This window comes from Temnothorax longispinosus, chromosome 4 (genome assembly GCF_030848805.1).
Source record: "Temnothorax longispinosus isolate EJ_2023e chromosome 4, Tlon_JGU_v1, whole genome shotgun sequence".
Lineage (NCBI taxonomy): Eukaryota > Metazoa > Arthropoda > Insecta > Hymenoptera > Formicidae > Temnothorax > Temnothorax longispinosus.
Window position 1 is genome coordinate 11164674 of NC_092361.1, and position 20361 is coordinate 11185034.

The 20361-nt window shown below is 36.7% G+C and overlaps 3 protein-coding genes and 3 pseudogenes across 5 annotated transcripts in view; all 6 read right to left on the reverse strand.

Moving 5' to 3' along the window:
* The window catches only part of LOC139812159 (uncharacterized), a 240992-nt pseudogene that overhangs the window by 40792 nt on the left and 179839 nt on the right, over window positions 1-20361 (reverse strand).
* Window positions 2276-6475, reverse strand: LOC139812105 (uncharacterized). Its single transcript, XM_071776729.1, has 4 exons — window positions 6227-6475; window positions 3150-3707; window positions 2818-3056; window positions 2276-2732 (listed from the first exon to the last, which is right to left on the reverse strand). The coding sequence occupies exons 1-3, from the start codon at window positions 6473-6475 to the stop codon at window positions 2982-2984; spliced, it is 882 nt and encodes a 293-aa protein (XP_071632830.1). The 3' UTR covers window positions 2276-2732; window positions 2818-2981.
* LOC139811807 (uncharacterized) lies at window positions 7096-8131 on the reverse strand (annotated as a pseudogene).
* LOC139812106 (uncharacterized) lies at window positions 12556-13562 on the reverse strand (annotated as a pseudogene).
* Window positions 14029-16938, reverse strand: LOC139812107 (uncharacterized). Its single transcript, XM_071776730.1, has 2 exons — window positions 16152-16938; window positions 14029-15926 (listed from the first exon to the last, which is right to left on the reverse strand). The coding sequence occupies exons 1-2, from the start codon at window positions 16936-16938 to the stop codon at window positions 14029-14031; spliced, it is 2685 nt and encodes an 894-aa protein (XP_071632831.1).
* Window positions 17541-20361, reverse strand: part of LOC139812160 (uncharacterized) — a 145770-nt gene continuing 142949 nt past the window's right edge. For all 3 annotated transcript variants that reach the window (XM_071776798.1, XM_071776799.1, XM_071776797.1), the window contains exon 4: window positions 17541-19590. In XM_071776798.1, the coding sequence (XP_071632899.1) occupies window positions 19100-19590 (491 nt within the window). In that variant the 3' untranslated portion in view covers window positions 17541-19099. The remainder of the gene's footprint in view (window positions 19591-20361) is intronic.

Genomic DNA, 20361 nt, shown 5'->3' on the forward strand with positions numbered 1-20361 from the left:
ATTCGTTTATAAGTCACTCAAGTGCGTGGGTAAATCCAAGTATTTATCGCGATACATACTCGGATTCACTCACGCATTTGAGTGACTTATAAACGAATCTATTGATTCATTACTATTAATCACTGCCGATTAATCGACGATTGAAAATTATTACGATACGTCATGACCATTTATAAAATCGAAAAACTCTGGCTTATTATTCGGTGTGGATTTGTCACATGAGAACGTGAGGTGCGATCCACGATGAAATTATTCATCCGTCAAGCTACAGCAGTATGAAGACATCGAATCTCTACAAGGTAAGTGAGTGAGTGACTGAGTGAGTGAGTGAGTGAGAGAGAGAGGGACCGTGTATGTGCATAAGCAATTATTGAGATTCGTATTTTTGCGTAAAGATACATAACAGTCTCGCGATGCGCTTTACCCAAGAATACGAATCTCAATAATTGCTACCGTGTCTCTTGATCAGCGAGTGTAGCTGATCGCAGCGAGCGCCCTACTTAACGCCCGCGTCGGACGGTGAGTTGCGCCGGCGCCGCCCCTGCCTACCTTCTGTACGCGCCCCGTTATTCGCTAAATATTTTCTCCAGTAATTCAAAAAGTAAGCTTCGGACAAAATTTTCGTACAGGAAAAATTGTCTTAAAATCACTTCAAGAATACGTCTTTACAAGGACGCGGGGTTGTTCTGAATCACCCTGTATATATACAAAAAAGGGGGGAAGGAACGGGAGGGAAAGAAGAAAGGAAGGGGAAGCACGAAGTTACTAAAGGTGGGAACAGATTAAGAACAGAAAGATAGTCCACTGAGAGAGATTCCGTAACTTTCTGTTTGTTTAACGGAGATGACTGTCGTTTAATATACCATCTCGGAAATTAACCTCTTACAGAGAGATGGCTCAATGTCCAGAATCTCTACATTGTCCCAATCAAACTCATGGTCAGTTTGTAACCGATGGCACGAGATGACAGAAGGGGAACCCGAATTTTTATTGATATCTAATCTATGTTCCTACTCTAGTTTTCAATTGCCTTTTGGTTTGTCCCACATAAGTTCCCAGATAACAAAATGCCCGCAAAGTGAGCTCACGACGCGTGCACGTCGTGCGGATAATTTGCACGGCGTAAACTCATGGTGCTAGACAGATGCGTCCTCAAATGATGCTCATATGACTCGCACGCGTGAGTGCCGCATGCATGCGGGTCATATGAGCATCAATTGCTCTCACCTTGTACCCTACTTTTGTATATGTAATATGTACACTGACCGGCAGGAATGCCTGGACATTTTGATATGTATATGACATATATGTACATGTATATGTATATGTATTATGTCCAGGCATTCCTGCCGGTAGAGTGTACTATTGCAGTTATAAAAACGTTAAATTAAAGAGGACCAAATATATATTTATTTATAAACATTTTTATTTTAAAATTTGCACACACGTGAGTGCCGCATGCGTGCGGCTCACATGAGCATCAATTGCTCTCACATATATTATACATATATTATACATACATATATACGCTCTCTAGATATACGCTCTCATACATTTTATAAAGTTGAAACTCAAGGAAATCATATTTCGATACGACAGCAATTGAAATCGACAAGTTTAAAGGACCCCGCACCAAACCACGGGAAAATGGATCCCGGTCAAATTGGCTAAAAATTTAGTATGATGTAGTTTATGACGTCCTGATGAAAAGTGACTATGAGCATAAAGTCCAAAAATGGACAGTTTACGAGTTACAGAGCGTCAAACATCGGAAAAATGGGTTCATCGGCTCATGGTAGTCCTTAATGTGTGCGGTCATGTTGGTGTGTGCTTGTGTGTGTGTGTGAGTGTGTGTACGTGTAAATAATATCACGCGCGCGCGCAAACACACACACATACACACACGCACACTCAAGTCAGTCACACACACACACACACACAATTATTTACTCACATTCACTCACTCACTCACTCATTCACTCACTCACTCACTCACTCTTTTACTCATTCATACACACCACATACACACACACACACACACACACACACACACACACTTTCTCACTCACTCACTCACTCTTTTACTCATTCATACACACCACATACACACACACACACACTTACTCACTCACTCACTCACTCACACACCACACACTCACACACACACACACACACACACACACACACACACACACACACACACACACAGGCACAAACCAGTACGACCGTACACAGGACTACCATGAGCCGATGAACCCATTTTCCTGATGTTTGACGCTCTGTAACTCGAAAACTCCATGTTTGGACTTTGTGCCTATGGTCACTTCACCAGGACGTCATAAACTATACATAATAAAACTACTAAATTTTCAACCAATTTGATCGGAATACTATACTTTGACCATAGATTTACCTAAATAAATATAATTTCTTGTAAAGATAGCATACATGTACAAAGAGAACGTGCAATGTTTTTTTTTCATATAAATTAATTTTACATAAATTAAACTTATAACTTTTTTTAAATAATCCATACCAATAAAAATCTGATTTTAACGTCAATATTTTGCAAGATGGTATTTTGAATTTCCTCTCAGTTATATTTTCTATAATATCCGTGATGTATTCTTGTTCTTCTGAATCCTCCTCTTTTTCGTTCTTCGCGTCATGATAAACATCTTTCTCCTCGTCTTCCGCGGTGCAAACCTCAGCTTCTCCCTTTGCCAGTTTGTCTACAAAAACAATTTATCAATTTAAAAATCTCTTCGAAATTATTTCGAAAACAAACATTTTCTTTCATTCTTCTTTCTTCATTACCTTTCTTTTTATTTTTTCGTTGTTCCTCGCACTGAGCGGCATTCTTCATATGAGGGGGTGTTAAACAGTGCTCGTCGTATTCTATGCGAGACGGGAATTCTTTTAGACAAGGGAAGCAGCGGGGATGCAAAAAGGTTTTCAATTGTTGATGCTTTTCGCTCTTTCTATGCGTAGACAAGGTTGTAAAAATTCAGATCGCACATCGTACAATATTCTCTCACGTTGAAATCTACAGACACCTGCAATCAAAAGATCATAAATAGATACAAATACTATTACTATATCAAATCTGTATGTGCGTCCAATTCTTTTCTAGAAGACATGATTCTTACTTTCTTTCCGCGTCGTTTCGAGTTGTTCAAGCTAAGTTCACGCTGCTCCTCGGCAACTCGCAGCTCGTGTCTCATCATCAGATCGACCTTCAATTTGTACGACTCGTCTAACTTTTCCATCATCAGCTGATGCGCACGTCCACGTAGGTGAGTCGTATCCGTGCTGCTACTGAGCTTGTTCAGATCGGATAAGGAACGCTCCTCCTCTTCAAGCACGCTTCTGGCTTTATCCAACCAAATCGAGTACGTCGTGAGTTCATTTTTGAACTTTGTTAATTCATTTCTGGCACCAATGAGACGTTTCAGTAATTTGTCAGTGCGATCTAACGCTTTGTCAAATCGGGTTCTAAGAAATCGACCGTTCTTCTCCAAAGTAGACACTTCGTCACTGAATAACACATTGCTGCTCGTCAAGACGACCTGTCGAATCTGATCCAAGCAGGATGAAACGGATCGACTGTGCGATTCAAGATCTTCCTTTATTCTTTTATCTTGGCTGTCTAAAATAGTGTCTTCGTCATCGGAAGTACGACGACGTTCGTCTCTACGATCTCTACGCTGGAATTAGTGGAACTTCCCTGATGACCACTTCTTAGCGGTAAATCCCGAACGCAATCTTCACTGCCGTCTAAAGTATCTCTACGTAATCCTAAAGAACCATAGGTCAATCGTTAGATTTTTGATACAGATATGCCTTAAAAAAATCTGATCAGAATCGAGAAAAACGGCGGTGTATCAATTCATTCAAAATATAAATATTTATATATATTTATAAATAATCCCACTAACCTCGCGCAACCGGCGTTGATCGATTAGCTCGATCCTCCTCCTTACGACGGCGACGAGGGGTGAATGGCGAGGTGCGGACAGGCGGACACGCGGACAGGCGTGAGACCGCGCGAGCGGAAGCGTCCCGTTGAGATATAGGCTGCAGTCCATTTAATGCTATAAATGCTTCGAATTCTCTTCTCTTTTCTTTCAATGAAGAAAGAAGAAGACAAAGAACGCTTCGAAGCATTTGTAACATATCAAATAGATTGCAGCCATAATCGACCAGCCGGTCGCGCGCGGACACGCGAGATTCTTAAAATTCACACCGCCAGACGGATAGGCAAAGCTCGAGGATAAGGCAGGAAGGCGTGGATGGCCCGTGAAGGCAGAAATGGGTACACGCCGCGGGAACAGACTTTATATATTATTTAAGCACTCGGATACAGAGCACGCGGAACACGCGAAATGTTACCGCGAGGACGTTCGGATCACGAAGGACGACAAATGACAATCCAGCCGCTGCTGCCGAGCGAGTCACGTAGGCGGACCACTGAGGACAAGTTCGGGTGGAAATCGAGCTTGGATAAATAAATTAACACATTTCACAATCTCATTATATATAGACCCACACAATTTGCATAATTAAATAATATAATAAAAATAATAAAATGATATAATAAATTAACAATTACATATTAAAATTGCTATTTTAATCGCTATGCGGGCATTTTGTTATTAAATATTAAAATATAATAAATCGCGCGCAAATATTATAAATTATAATATATATACCTATCCAAATAACAATTCGTGCTCTGTTACCTTCACGGCGTGATTATCACACCGTGCAGGCACGAACGCATCATGCTCGCTTCACGAAGTGATTTTGGCATACGTACCCGAATTTATACGTATTTGTAACGTTTTTGACATTTTATCTGATATTTAAATATTATTTTTATATGTAGTGCGATCTTTTACGATCAATATTATAATTCATCATCAATTATATATTAATCGTAAAAGATCGCACTATGTCATCATGTGTGTGTTCACTATGCCATCACGTGTGCGTAATCACTGTACCATCACACGTGTAATCACACGTGATGGCATAGTGCGACCTTCTTTATGCGCACGTATGCCAAAATCACTTCGTGAAGCGAGCATGATGCGTTCGTGCATGCACGGTGTGATAATCACGCCGTGAAGGTAATATGACCTGCTCGCACGAATTGTTATCTGGGTTACCTTGCAATCTTTACAGGGAATTTTGTATACAATATATGTTACTATGGGTAAATTTATCGAGATTGTCCTTTCCTGTTTTAATAAATTTTTTAAGAGGGTGCGCGACGGAGAAGGCCATCTCAAGATATAGATCTTTTGCGATATTTTTGAATTTATCTGACGTGTATTTTACGTAGAGGACAGTTGAAATATTTATTGCCACTAGATTCAAATGAATTGTCCTCCTTCTTCTTTTTACAAAGAAAAACTTGCCTTAATCTGTTTTTTATGGTCAAGAAAATAAAAGGTAACGGGTAACCATTCTCTAAGAGCACCTGAATAATTAAATTAAAGTTTTTGCTGTGAAACTGTGGATGTGAAACCGAGACAATCTTGTCAATTAGGCCATATATCACGCCCCTTTTATGGAAAATTGGATAGTGTGAGTGGTAATTGAGGTATCTCCCAGAGAAGGTGGGGTTATGGTACCAATCAAAAATAAATTTTCCATCTTTCACTGTTTCCGCGTTTTATGATTGCTGGATCATCGTGGAAAGGATGTACTCTTCGGAGGGTCGAGAGACACTCAAACAATATACAGACACTTTACAGGACACTTTATTACGTATCTATTTACAGTCTTAGTTTAATTATTGCCTTTACAGTTTGCGGTAACGAGATTCGTGATCTGCGCGTATGACTTTATTTCGATCGCTCCTTTGTCAGACTGACTTTTGGTCGGACATGTAAACAGGTGTGTCGGTGAGAGGTCGGGGAGTACCGAGAGTGGGATGTCACAGAGCGCTTCCAAATACTTCTAGAATCGTGTATATTTCTCGAAGCGTTTAGAATATTTCTAGAATTGGTTAAACCGGGCAAATCAATCAGGGGTGCATTCTGTAACATTCCACCCGCCTCGTTCTGTTGTCTGAACGACGAATACATTTGGTTAAACATTGTAACTGTAGAGTGATACCGACTTTCCCGTTAATAATCACTATGCCCATCAGGGCGGCTTAACGCTTAGGAGGTTCGTCATTATCGGATTCAACGGGCAGTTTACAAAGTTGCGTTACAGGTCGCTTGAGGGTGGATCTGGCCGTCTTGATGGTCACAACGCGTACTAAATCGTCATCTCCGGTATGGCATTGGAGTACTCGACCAATATCCCATTTAGTTGGCGGGAGACTAGGATTGCGTAATAGCACCAGGTCACCGATCTTGAGATTGATTTGACAAGTTTGCCATTTTTTCCGTTGCTGCAGAGAATTTAAATAATCCGATGACCAGATCTTCCAAAAGCGTTCCTGTAGTCGTTGCACCATCTGCTATCGAGATGGTCTATTGAGATTTATATCCCCAACGCTAGGGGAGGGAACCGCCTTTAGGTACGATCCGACCAGGGTATGGACAGGAGACAGGACACTCTCCTATATCAAAATCAAACTGTATTTCTGCGCCATCTAGGCAAATAGACGGATTTTTTGGAACTAAAATCTAGATTTCCTACTCGATTGGTCGGTATCGTCGGTATAAATTACGGTATAAATACCATATATTTTGTCCTAATTATTTTATATTTCAGAATTGTTAAAATTATTACAATTATTACAATTACTTTGCAATAATTACAAAGTAATTGTAATAATTGTAATAATTCTAACAATTCTGAAATATAAAATAATTAGGACATTGTAATTATTACAAAGTAATTGTAATAATTCTGACAATTCTGAAATATAAAATAAATAAGATAATTCAAAATAAATAAATACAAATTGCAAGTGCGATTTCATTCATTTATTATGTGTTATATAAAAATAACTTTTACATTTAAATTTTAAATAATAATTATTTAGCATATATGTGCTATATATGTATTATATAATAGAATATTTACCACTATTTTTTAGTTTTGTACTGAAATAATGAACTGCTTGTTTTTCTATAATATTTAAGGGTCTAGTTGTATCTTTACCACTTAATTTTTTATTAATATTAAAGCACCATTGCGAAATAGAAAAAATTTTCTATAATTAATTCTATAAAAATATTAATAAAATCTGAATTATGTTCTTTACATTTAAAAAATAAAAAATCTAGTGTATCTTTAATAACAGTACTTAAATTTTTATGTACATTAATACGAAAACATACAGATGGCATTTTATCTTTACATATATCATAAGCTCTATGTAGAACAGCTTCTATTTCCTGTGTTGAAATATCTTTACACATATTACAACTATTAAAAGGTTCCATGCAAAATAATTTGGCACTGATATCGTTATGAACTAATCCACCACTACTAATCCATTCGTTATCCTGTGAAGTTGATGTATTGTCAACTTCTGCTACTTCTTCAATTTCCGTATTTGAAGTATTTACTGTACGTAAACTATTTTCTACAAAATATTGCAATGAAAATAAAGCTTTTCCATTAATGTCCTCTTCACAATTACTGCCTATACTGTGTTTACCTCTTAAATTGTTTATTAATAATGTTTTAAAAGATGATTCAAAATTAGAACATGTAGGATTAATATTTCGCCGATTATGATTTCTGATCATCCCAAAAAAATTTTCGAGTGGATCTTGGTTAATATTACGAGTTTTTAAACATTTCATCCCTGCTTTATTTACAGTCGCCCATAATTTTTGAAATCCTTTAATAGTTGTTGTCCAGTTATTCAAAGATGGAGTATACTGTTTTTTTTCTTTTTATCAATAAATTTAATATTTTGTAATTCTTTAATAGCATCATACCAGAAAGAATGGTGTGCACTATTTCTTGTTACAGCATTTCGCAATGGTGTATCTGATTTAATCTTCTGTCCATTAACGGAATCAAATAATTTGTTGAAAAAGTCCAAAATCTTGGCTGTTGCAAATCCTTCTTCCCTTGGTATTCGTAAGGATCCGATGTTTGTATCTATATAATCTTTAAATACAGATATTTTATTAATTTTTTCTGGATTTTTATATATTTTTTATATTTAAAGAAAGATATTTAATTTAATTATATTAATTAATAATTATATTAATGACCGGGATTTAGTTGCACATTTCGGGCCGATTCCCGAGGCGACGCCTCCTATACCCCCATTACCGCTCGAGGCTCAGCGGCCGAGCCGCCGATCGCTCACGTGACGCGTAATCTCAGGCGAAGTATTCTCACTATTATTTATTATAGAATAAATTTCAATCTACTTTTGTTTTATATGATTCACGCTTGTTGAAGTATAAAAAATTGAAATTTGTACATGTAATATGTGTATATAATGTATGTGAGGTACAAGAGGGTGGCAGTGTGGTCTTGTGGTAAAGCACCAGACTCGTAATCCCGAGGACCCGGGTTCGAGTCCACCTGACCACAGGAATTTTTATATTCCAAACTGCACCCCCCGCACGAGTGGGGCTCGTGCGGAGAAACTGGGCTATCTCGCCACTTAATGGCACTCTGCATGACCTCAGTATCATTATCTTAAAACACTTATCCTCTTGTTCAAAAATTAAATTTGAAATTGGTCGTCAAGCTTGGGGAGCTTGGGAGTTTTCTTTTTTTTAATTTTTTATACTTCAACAAGCGGCGCTTTTATTAAATTATTAAATTATTAAATTTAATTAATCAAAAAATCTATATTAAAAAAGTTGAAATTTGAAGTACAGGCTCCAATGGAAATCTACGAATATAGAAACCGGGCTAACCAAGCGCGATAAATGATGCGCAAGTCTTTATTTTTATTTTACATATTTTTCAACCTATATTCGTAAAAAATTGGAGTTATCTTTTATTTTGCTGTTGTATTCAATAAATGCTGACAGAGTTGCACTAAAAATTTGCGCTGCCAATTTAACTTTCATTTTCTTTATTTTATTTTTTTTAATATGTTGATCCGTTATTTTTCTTAATTGACGATTGAATATATTGCTATGAATATCCAGGTTATAAGCAGTTTCTATAATATTCCACGAAGCAATTCCTTTTACGTTTGACTCCTTATCTATTATAATCTCAATATCTTTCTCAAGAAAATTATTCCGTATTCCTTTCAATAAATGTGGAGGATCGTACAACACAATAATCTTTTGATTATCCAAGATAATTGTTTCATCTGCAAATATAATGTTATGTGTATTATTATACATGTTACATTATGATATAATTTCATCTACTGCATTTTTACTTACCAAATTGTTCACTTTTTTTCAAACAGTTACTTCTTGAATCACTTAAGAACTGGTTAAGTGCAGTCACGTTTGAGGACCCTTGGTCACATATTGTTGCAACAATAATAAACCCAGCCTTTGTAATTTCATGGACAATTTCTTTAATACAACGCATTAATTGTGGAGTTTTGGTCTGGCTTTTGAAAAAATTATATGACAATGGTATTTTCCAGCCGGTTCTTATACCTCTTAACATAAACACAAGTGCATGATCAGCTATTCTTTGTGTTCTTTTATGACCCCAGTCTTCAAAACCAATTATTTTTTTATCTTGTCGTATTGTAGGTGAGGTTGTAACGAAATTCCATCCCACATGAGAATACATAATTTATCGATAACATTTGTTATTAACGATTGTTGATGAGAAAGATGCAAAAATATTATGTTATTTATGCCTACGTGTATTGGAACTTTTTGCAATAAACGTCTTAAAGTTCTGCTACTAGCAAGTAACACTACCCAAGTGTAAATCGCCGATTTGGATAATTTTTTAATATGTTTTAGTAGACGTAAAAATAAGACATACGTATTTTTTTTTATCGGCGGAAAACCATATTTAGGGTGTGAAACACCCTTTTGCATTTATGGGTATCTATTTAATTGTTTTGTATATAAGGATTCAGTATTTTCGGCCCGAATCAAATAAAATAGTTGCATTATCAAGAAATATGAAAAATGAAAAATTTTCGACTCGGTTCGATCATTTTTAGGGGGTAAACCACCCCCTGTATTTGAAACAAAAATTTAAAAAATGCCCAGATAATTGCAAATTTCATTCAAAAATTTTGAAAAAAATATATGTTACACTCGCATCCAAAACAAAAGTGAGACTATTTGAGGATTTAAGGGTGACCACCCTTTTATCGAATTTCTTACGTAACATTTAGAGCATCGGCAAAAAATGTCCGTTTTCGGTACCTCGATTTTTGAAACTTTTTTTATGCCAAATAGTTACTTATGATGACCCAATAATCCCTGCAAAATTTCAAGAGGAGCATACGCCCCGTTTAAGAAATATAGGGGGTCAAAGTTGACCATATCCAATCAGAAAATATAGCAGCTTCACATTTATACTCCAATAATAATGCCCAAAAAATTCAGCTGAAATAGTTCTTTTAAGATTTTTGGCTGCTGATTACGAATCTGAAGTCAGATTTTAAAAATTCAAAATGGCGGATTCAATATGGCGGACGAATTTTTCTTAAATTTATCGGATTTACTTGAAACTCGTTACTCGGGGATTTTTGGGGTCGCTGATTACGAATCTGAAGTCAGATTTTAAAAATTCAAAATGGCGGATCCAATATATCCAACAAAGGCAAGATGTAATAATCCAACCAACGAAGGTAAGATGTAATGCATAACCCAGCCAGCAAAGGCAAGATGTAATCGACAATCCAATTAACGAAGGCAAGATGTAATGCATAATCCTGCCTTCGTTGGTTGGATTATTACAACTTGCCTTTGCTGGCTGGATTGTCGATTACATCTTGCCTTTGCTGGCTAGATTACATGCATTACATCTTGCCTTCGTTGGTTGGATTGTCGATTACATCTTGCCTTTGCTGGGTGGATTGTCGATTACATCTTGCCTTTGCTGGCTAGATTATGCATTACATCTTGCCTTCGTTGGTTGGATTATTACAACTTGCCTTTGTTGGCTGGATTGTCGATTACATCTTGCCTTTGTTGGCTGGATTATGCATTACATCTTGCCTTCGTTGGTTGGATTATTACATCTTGCCTTTGTTGGATATATTGGATCCGCCATTTTAAATTTTTAAAATCTGACTTCAATTTCGTAATCAGCGACCCCAAAAACCCCCGAGTAACGAGTTTCAAGTGAATCCGATGAATTTAAGAAAAATCAGTCCGCCATATTGGATCCGCCATTTTGAATTTTTAAAATCTGACTTCAGATTCATAATCAACAGCCAAAAATCTTAAAAAAAACTATTTCGGCTGAATTTTTTGGGCATTATTATTGGTGTATAAATGTGAAGCTGCTATATTTTTTGATTGGATATGGTTAACTTTGACCCCCTATATTTCTTAAACGGGGCGTATGCTCCTCTTGAAATTTTGCAGGGATTATTGGGTCATCATAAGTAACTATTTGGCATAAAAAAAGTTTCAAAAATCGAGGTACCGAAAACGGACATTATTTGCCGTTGCTCTAAATGTTACGTAAGAAATTCGATAAAAGGGTGGTCACCCTTAAATCCTCAAATAGTCTCACTTTTGTTTTAGATGCAAGTGTAACATATATTTTTTTCAAAAATTTGGAATGAAATTTGCAATTATCTGGGCATTTTTTAAATTTTTGTTTTAAATACAGGGGGTGGTTTACCCCCTAAAAATGATCGAACCGAGTCGAAAATTTTTCATTTTTCATATCTCTTGATAATGCAACTACTTTATTTGGTTCGGGCCGAAAATACTGAATCCTTATATACAAAACAATTAAATCGATACCCATAAATTCAAATACTGAATCCTTATATACAAAACAATTAAATCGATACCCATAAATTCAAAGGGGTGTTTCACACCCTAAATATTGTTTTCCGCCGATAAAAAAAAATACGTATGTCTTATTTTTACGTCTACTAAAACATATTAAAAAATTATCCAAATCGGCGATTTACACTTGGGTAGTGTTATAGGTAGTGTAAATAATTGTTGCAGAAGTTTATATCCACTATGAGATTCTTTGTACAACGACAATGCCAATATCTTCTCATCTAAAGTAAATCTTATTCCCTACAGTATATAATGCAGAATATAGAAAATATAATAACAAAAGTATATAAAAAAGTATATCCAAAAGTATATCAAAAAATATATTAAAAGTATGTCTAAAAATATATTTAAAAATATATCATAGAAGTATATTAAAAAGAATATTAAAAAATTTTAAATTTCAAATGTACAATTGTATTCATGTAAAAATGTATATATGATAATGTCTAATTGTATATGTAATATTTAATTGTATAATTTTTAATTGTATATATAATATCTAATTGTATAATATTTATTATTATTGTTAAATTTCTTAAATTGATTAAATTTCTTATCTTTGAGTGATTATGAAGGATTAATACCTATGTTTTCTAAAAATACCGAAACATGCTCATTATTATTATTACAAATTCTATTATTTAGTGCTAATTTAATTTTTGTACAGAATGTAGAAAAATTTACCTTTGGGTGTTTTCTTAGATTTTTTATCTGCATATCTATAAACATCTTCTGTGTATTAGTTAGTGCTGAGTATTTTTTGAAAATAATTAGACTACTAAATTTTGTAGCATATTTCAGACGTTGTTTATAATATAAAAAATTCCTGCGCAAGGCATTATTCTGTATTCGAAACATTCTGCTTTTAGTGTATAGTCCTTTTGCTATTGGAGTCAAGTTATTTTTCCTCGTTATATTGCCAAGTATATTTCTACGACCATGGTTTGTACAATTAACACTTTTTGAAATTTCTAAAATTTCTGGATCAAACTGTTGTGTTTCTTCTTCAAATACATCAATATTTATATTGATTCTTGATGTAGTATTTTCTTCTTGGACTTGACTTGTGCTAGGCTGGGGAATATCAATTATTCCATTAATTTCTTCGTGAACTTGATTCATATTAGGCTTAGAAGTTTCAATTATTCCACTTGATACATTTAAACTTGGAATATCATTTCTACGAACATGGTTTGTACGATTAACACTTTTTGAAACTTCTAAGATTTCTGGATCAAATTGTTGTATTTCTTTTTCAAATACATCAATATTTAAATTGATTCTCGATGTTGTATTTTCTTCTCGGACTTGACTTGTACTCGGCTGGGAAATATCAATTATTCCATTATTTTCTTCTTGAACTTGATTCATATTAGGCTCAGAAGTTTCAATTATTCCACTTAATAAATTTAAACTTGGAATAGCATCATGCTTTAATCGTCTACGATTGGGAGTAAAAATATATGAATTTTCACTAAAGTGTATATGGCAAATTCTGCATTTTCTTATTTCTTCTTCTGACAGATTTGATATCCATGGCACTGATATTGCTTCTAGCCATTTCTTCATTAGTTCCTTATTTTTAGGAAAATAATGCCCAGGAGCTTTAGCAGGAGATGTACATCCTCCGATTATACATTTCCAACCTATTTTACTCATTTTTTATTCTGCAACAAAAGTATTATAACTGATAGGTTAGTTAGATTCATCAATTAGATGATTAGTTTTATGCAAATTTATAAACATTGAAGAGAAAGATGTTAAATATATATTTAATATTAGTATAATTTGTGTGCACATACCTTATAAATAAATACTGTACGTACAATCGTTATGTGCAAACGATATTCAAAATCGTATTTGCATAAAACTAGCGAAAAACCACCTTTGATGTGTACGCAACACTGGCTACTTCACAATTTTACACAATAACACGTGTTTATTCGTGGCTCGAACGACGAGAATGGACGAGAACAAGAATACTGAATTTACGTGAGCGAGCGAGTAGAAAATCTTCATTTTAGTTCCCAAAAATCCGTCTATTCGCCTAGATGGCGCAGAAATACAGTTTGATTTTGATATAGGAGTGTCCATACCCTGGATCCGACAAGGAAGTGGCCCGGGGTTAACGTGTCAAAACTCTCGGGGTCGTCGTACAATGGAGAGGATCAAAGACTCGAGACAGTAGGGAGAGGAATGAACGCTTGGTAAATTGCAAGTCCGTAGTGAGATGCGTGTGGACCTGGAATGAGTCCGTGTTAGGATTCCACACAATACCTAGTACTCGTAGGCTTGAATCGTCACCTAAATGTTTGTCGACAGCCAATCCGTGGTCGGCTTCAGGTATATCCTGCAATAAGCGAGGGTCATTACTAGCCCATTTATACGGACGAAAACCATCCGCCTTGAGGAGCTGAATTAGCTGATCACGCGTTTGTTTAAGAAGAATGAGATCCTCAGCGCCAAACATAATGTCATCTACATATGTCTCCTCCTCGAGAATAGGGATGGCTAGAGGAAACTTCTCCCCTTCATCCTTTGCAAGCTGTTTCACGGAGCGGTTGGCTAGAAAAGGGGCCGGACCAGTCCCGTAGGTCACCGTTAGTAACCAATACGCAATCAGTTCTGCATTGGGATGAGCTCGCCAGAAGATACACTGATATTCGACATTTTCGGGATGAACACGAATTTGACGGAACATCTTTTCGATGTCTGTAGTGTAGACATATCTGTGGCTCCGCCACCTCAAGATCACCGCAAAGAGATTGGCTTGTAATTTAGGGCCGACCATTAGAAAGTCATTTAGTGACGTAGTATTCGAAGAACATTTAGAGGCATTAAATACGACGCGAACCTTCGTCGTTTGGCTAGTTTCTTTAATTGTGGCATGATGAGGAAGATACACTCTCTGTCTGGTAGTCTCGGAAGGAGGCGTTTTCTTCATGTGATTAAGGTCTTCGTATTCTCTCATGAAGTCGCGATAAGCCTTAGCTAGGTCAAGCTGTCGGGATACTCTAGCTTCATTAGAGATGAAGATACGTTTGGCTACCTGTTCGGTGTCACCAATGGGAATTGGAGGGCCCGTTTTAAAGGGTAATCGGACGACGTATCGTCCGTCGGGCAGGCGAGAGTGTGTGTTGGCGAAATGTGCCTCACACCGAATGTCCTCCTCCGAGAGCAAGTTGCCGCAAGGAACCTCTTCAAGTTCCCCAAAACTACGTAGTGATTCATCTAAAGAGTCTGAAGCAACGCCATGATTAACATTTATGCGATAGTTATTAAGAGTTTGCGAGGTATTTTGGATTGGCCCTGATACAACCCAGCCGAAGATGGTGAGTTGCGTTATGGGACCCCCTGGAGGACTGTGGATTAACCCGTCACGCAGTACGGCTCCATAATAATCGGTTCCTATAAGCAGATCGATACCCTGTTGATTAGAGAGTTCCGAATCTGCAAGGTCTAAAGAGCTCAGGTACCGGCACGTTTCATCCATCATAGTAAGTTGAGGTAAATAATTAGTTAGTTTCGGCAAAACGAAAGCTTTGAAAGGTAGGACAGGACCTCCCTGAGAACACGGCTCCACTGTAAAGGAGGCAATGCTTTTACTACTCCCGGCCTTAGATTCCCCTATACCGGAAACCTGAATCGATACGCGTTTTCGCTCCGCGCCAAGAAGTTGTACGACCGACTCGGTTACAAAAGAGGCTTGTGATCCTTGGTCAAGTAAAGCCCTAATGCGTACGGATCGTCTGGATTTATTCTTGAGTAGAACGGATGCGGTAGGCAGTAATGTAGTGTTGACTGTCGTATTCGAGAAATTATTACTAGAAACTACTCCTTTATTTGACCGTTCCTCCTGAGTGGAGGTCAAATTCGACGTGGTAACAGCGTTCTGTTCGCCTTTACTTGTCGATGCAGGAATCTCATTCGTTTCAGCGTATTTCTCGCGATGTATTAGGGTATGATGTTTTCGCTTACAAAGCGTGCAAACATTCTTACTTTTACAAGCCCAAGGTAAATGTCCTTGGCGTAAACAATTAAAGCAGCACTTATGATTCTTCAAAACCTCGGCTCGCTGTGTAACGGATTGATTGAGAAACGTTTTGCAATGATTTAAGGGGTGATTCCCTTCGCATGTCAAGCACTTTCCGTTATTCGTAGAAACCTGATGCGCCTTAACGTTACTTGTTTTATTTGACGTTACTTTTTTGTTTCGGACTTATTAGAATTCTGACTACTACCATGTACGGCCTTGAGCGCCCGAATTCGCGAAGTGAGAAAAGGCGTCAAGTTCCTCGATACTTGGAATTTCTCCCGTATCTCCCAATGAGAGCTCCCAGTCGCGCCGAGTGTCTTTATCAAGCTGTGAGACAGCAACAAATAGCATTAAATCTTCCCATTGATTAACGGGTCGTTTCAAATTTAACAATGCCGTATAAATATCGTTAGTCTTGTCTCGCAGGTTCTCTAAATCACTCACGGAATGAGCGCTCACACAAGGAATATCCATGAACGCTTGGAGATGCGCATTCACTATAGCTCGCAGGTTATCATAACGCTTTCGTAACAATTCCCACGCGGTATTATAATTAGCGTCGGTGACGTGAGTGTTCGACAAAATTAAACTCGCGGCTCCGGTTAAGTTCGCCTTGAGGTAATGTAATTTTTGTACATTCGTTAAATCGGTTCTATTCGCGACTAACGATTCAAAAACGTCACGAAAATTCTTCCACTTCGTGATCTCTCCCGAGAATTTAGGAATATCAATTCGCGGTAATTGAACTATCGATGATCTTGCCTCATGCAATTTCTGGAAGTATTCGTCCTTCTGGCGTATCCCCTCGTCCGCAAGGGCGCAAAGCTTCGCATGATTGACCTGGATGACGTCCCAGTACCCTTTGAGACTATTGATACGGCTTCGAACGGCTGACACGGTTTTCTTCGCTTTGGCAAGCTTGTTGAAATTCGTCAGGATCCGGATGATTAACGTCTGTGTGCTGGTCTGTGCGGCCAATAGCTCCTCCATCGACTCCATGGCGAATTTCGTACCTCGTTCTTGCGGTCGAACAATAATGTAATTGCGAGCTTTTAATTGAATATGAGTGAGAGATTATCTCCTTATAACTGTATAGCTCTCGCTCCGTTGTGCGGTGAACCGTACGTTCTCGAATTCGGCGCAGCCAATGCGTGGTGGGACGGGAACGACCGCGCGTTACTGTTGGCTCGGCGCCTTATACTCAGCTGATCGCAAAGAGTGCGTGCGACAGAGAGGCTTGTTTCACGCGCGAAGAGCGTGTTGGCTGGAGTCTGACTATAGTCCGTATGAGCGAGAAAGCGTATGCTTGCGTCACATTACATATTACAGATCGCGGATTCTCGTGGTGCCGGGCTGTCGACCTGCGTCTCCTCGCGTTGGGTAGACGAGTTGGGCACTCCACGTAGAATGTAGCCGTCTGTCACTGACCGTGTCCTGACGTCTCAAATCTTTCGAGTTGTAAACGTCCGTTACTTTCGTGTCCGTTTGTTCGCTCCGAATCCGGCTCGAAGGACCAATGTTTCCGCGTTTTATGATTGCTGGATCATCGTGGAAAGGATGCACTTTTCGGAGGGTCGAGAGATACTCAAACAATATACAGACACTTTACAGAACACTTTATTACGTATCTATTTACAGTCTTAGTTTAATTATTGCCTTTACAGCTTGCGGTAACGAGATTCGTGATCTGCGCGTATGACTTTATTTCGATCGCTCCTTTGTCAGACTGACTTTCGGTCGGGAGGACTTCGTGTACCCCACCTCTCACCTCACATATACTTGTGTCGAAGTTTTGTGTTAGAACCAATTAGATTAAGAGTTGTCATGTTATGCCCATATAAGGACATCGAAACAATATGTTTACGTTCCAAACACATGCAAACAGGTGTGTCGGTGAGAAGTCGAGGAGTACCGAGAGTGGGATGTCACAGAGCGCTTCCAAATACTTCTAGAATCGTGTATATTTCTCGAAGCGTTTAGAATATTTCTAGAATCGGTTAAACCGTGCAAATCAATCAGGGGTGCATTCCGTAACACTCACCATCACAGTGACATCGAAAAAATCAAGCTTATTGTTTTCACTAATTTCCATAGTAAATTGTAGTCTCTGGTGCAAAGAGTTGAAAATTTCTAAGATGCGATCGAAAAATTCCAGAGGAGCTGCCATAATAACGTCGTCCACGTATCTACGAAAAAACGTTACGTGAAAAGGCAGCAGAAGGATCGCCTTTTTCTCGATGTCTTGAAGTGTGATGTCAGCAATGATTGGTGAGAGAGGAGAACCCATAAGAGAGCCAAAAATCTGTTTATATATACGGTTATTAAAAATAAAAAAAGTGGAGTTTAACACTAAACGAATGCCTAATATAAACTCATCTTTCGGTATGTCAGTTCCTTCTACAAACCCGCCGAATTAATTAAATCATAATTGTTACAGTATGGTCTACTTCGGATTCAACGTGGTGGCGTTAATTTTAGTAGCGTTAATTTAGTTGCGTTAATTTTAGTGTAAGAATATGTATGTTAACTTTTTCCGATTTTAGTCCTAATTGTTATTTGACAATGAAGATGGTCCCATAAGGGGCCGAAACGTTTGTCAATTTGTAATATAGAATTTTTTAACACTTCCACCTCGTTGCGGTTCGATGCTCCTTTCTCTTTGATTTATTTTTAATCTTGCAAGCCTTTTGATACATAATAAATAAATGTATTTTTATAAAGGAGATAATATTCAGAAAGTGTAATTTAAAAAAAAAAATTTTTTTATACCTGCTAATTATATTTGTTTGTTTATTTACTAAATTCTTTGTAATTATAAGTACCAATTTATACTACTTTTGCTGGTTAATTATTTCATCAAAAAGTTTATGCAAAAGTTCGTTTATATTTTAATTATTATATTAATATTCAATCATAACATCTATAGATAACAAGAAAAAATTTAATTAACTACATTTTTTATCATTGTAAAATACCGGTGACAATGAAGTATATCACTTATCATTTTTACTTAAACTATATTTTAATGTAAAAAGCCTCATTCTAATACTATAATGCGTAAAAATATATTTAAGAAATTCATTTGCATACAGAAAATAAAAACACTGATTATTTGATTATCTATTATTCCTGATGCATAAAATAATATATATTATTTCATCTAATTGCAAGGGCTGGCTGGCTGGCTTGTTGTTCCTGATTGCAACATAATGGATTGTACAGAGAGCGTAGATGATATGCTGGCTGTCGTCACGGCATTTGTATGATGATGATGATGATGATGATGATAGAGTGCTGAGGCATAATACTGTTGATGATGTGCCAGATGCGGATGATGGTGGTGAAGATACCCACTCGATATTCTATGATCATTGTTATTTTCATTATTACTGTTGTTATTATTGTTGTGAACAGAATTGTTCTCATGACGGTTGTGATGATGATTATTATTATTGATCGTAGAACATAGTGATGAAGTTGGTGAAGAGGATGACGAGGAGTTTTGTACATTACAACTATTAGCCAGAATGTCGTGTACAGTGTGAGGACTCGGCCACTGCAAAACGTTGTTGGTCGCTGTTTGATGTCCACCACTATCATGTACTGCTGAAGGTGACGATGATGACAGTTTACTCGCTGACGATGGTCCAACTAGACATACAATAATAGTAAATAGGTAGGATAACATTTTTTTTAATTTCAATGTTAGTAATTAATATTAGAATAAAGGAAATGGATGTAATTGATGTTCGATGTAAATTCTTTGAAAACTAAATATATATTTTAAATCAATAAAGTCTTTTAAGCTTTTTGATATTTAAATGATTACACTGTACAACACGTTCCATAATTTCTCAAGTTTTCTTTACTGAGAGTGATTCAGCTCATTGTCAGTCTTCTGAGTAACGTGATTTACTCCTTTTTGAGTTATACTTGATTGAAAGCTTTGGAGTTCTATGAGGTTATAAAATAAAATTTAAAAAATAAAAAAAATTAAAAAATTCTACTAAAGATATGTTTTACAAATCGTTGGAAAGGTATTTAAAAGTAGAATTTTAAACAAATATATAAACGCAATTTTTTCGGGAGGATTTTTTTTTTATTGAATGAAAAGCTTAAATGTCCTTTATAATTAATATATTCAAAATTCTAGACTTAATGTTTTGTACGTTTTGCTTGTCGCTTATAATCATCTTCTTCAGCAGTAATCAGTCAATTAATCCTACTTGTTATTGACTTCGATCTCCATTAAATGTTTCTCTATTTTTTGGATGTTTTTGTGAAAACGTTCATCACTCACAGCTCCCAAGTTTTGTGGAAAGAAATTAAGATGTGAGTGCAGAAAATGTACTTTAAGAGCCATAGCAACTTTTATAATATGAAATACATTTAACATTTTGTAAATTATAATCTCAAAATTTG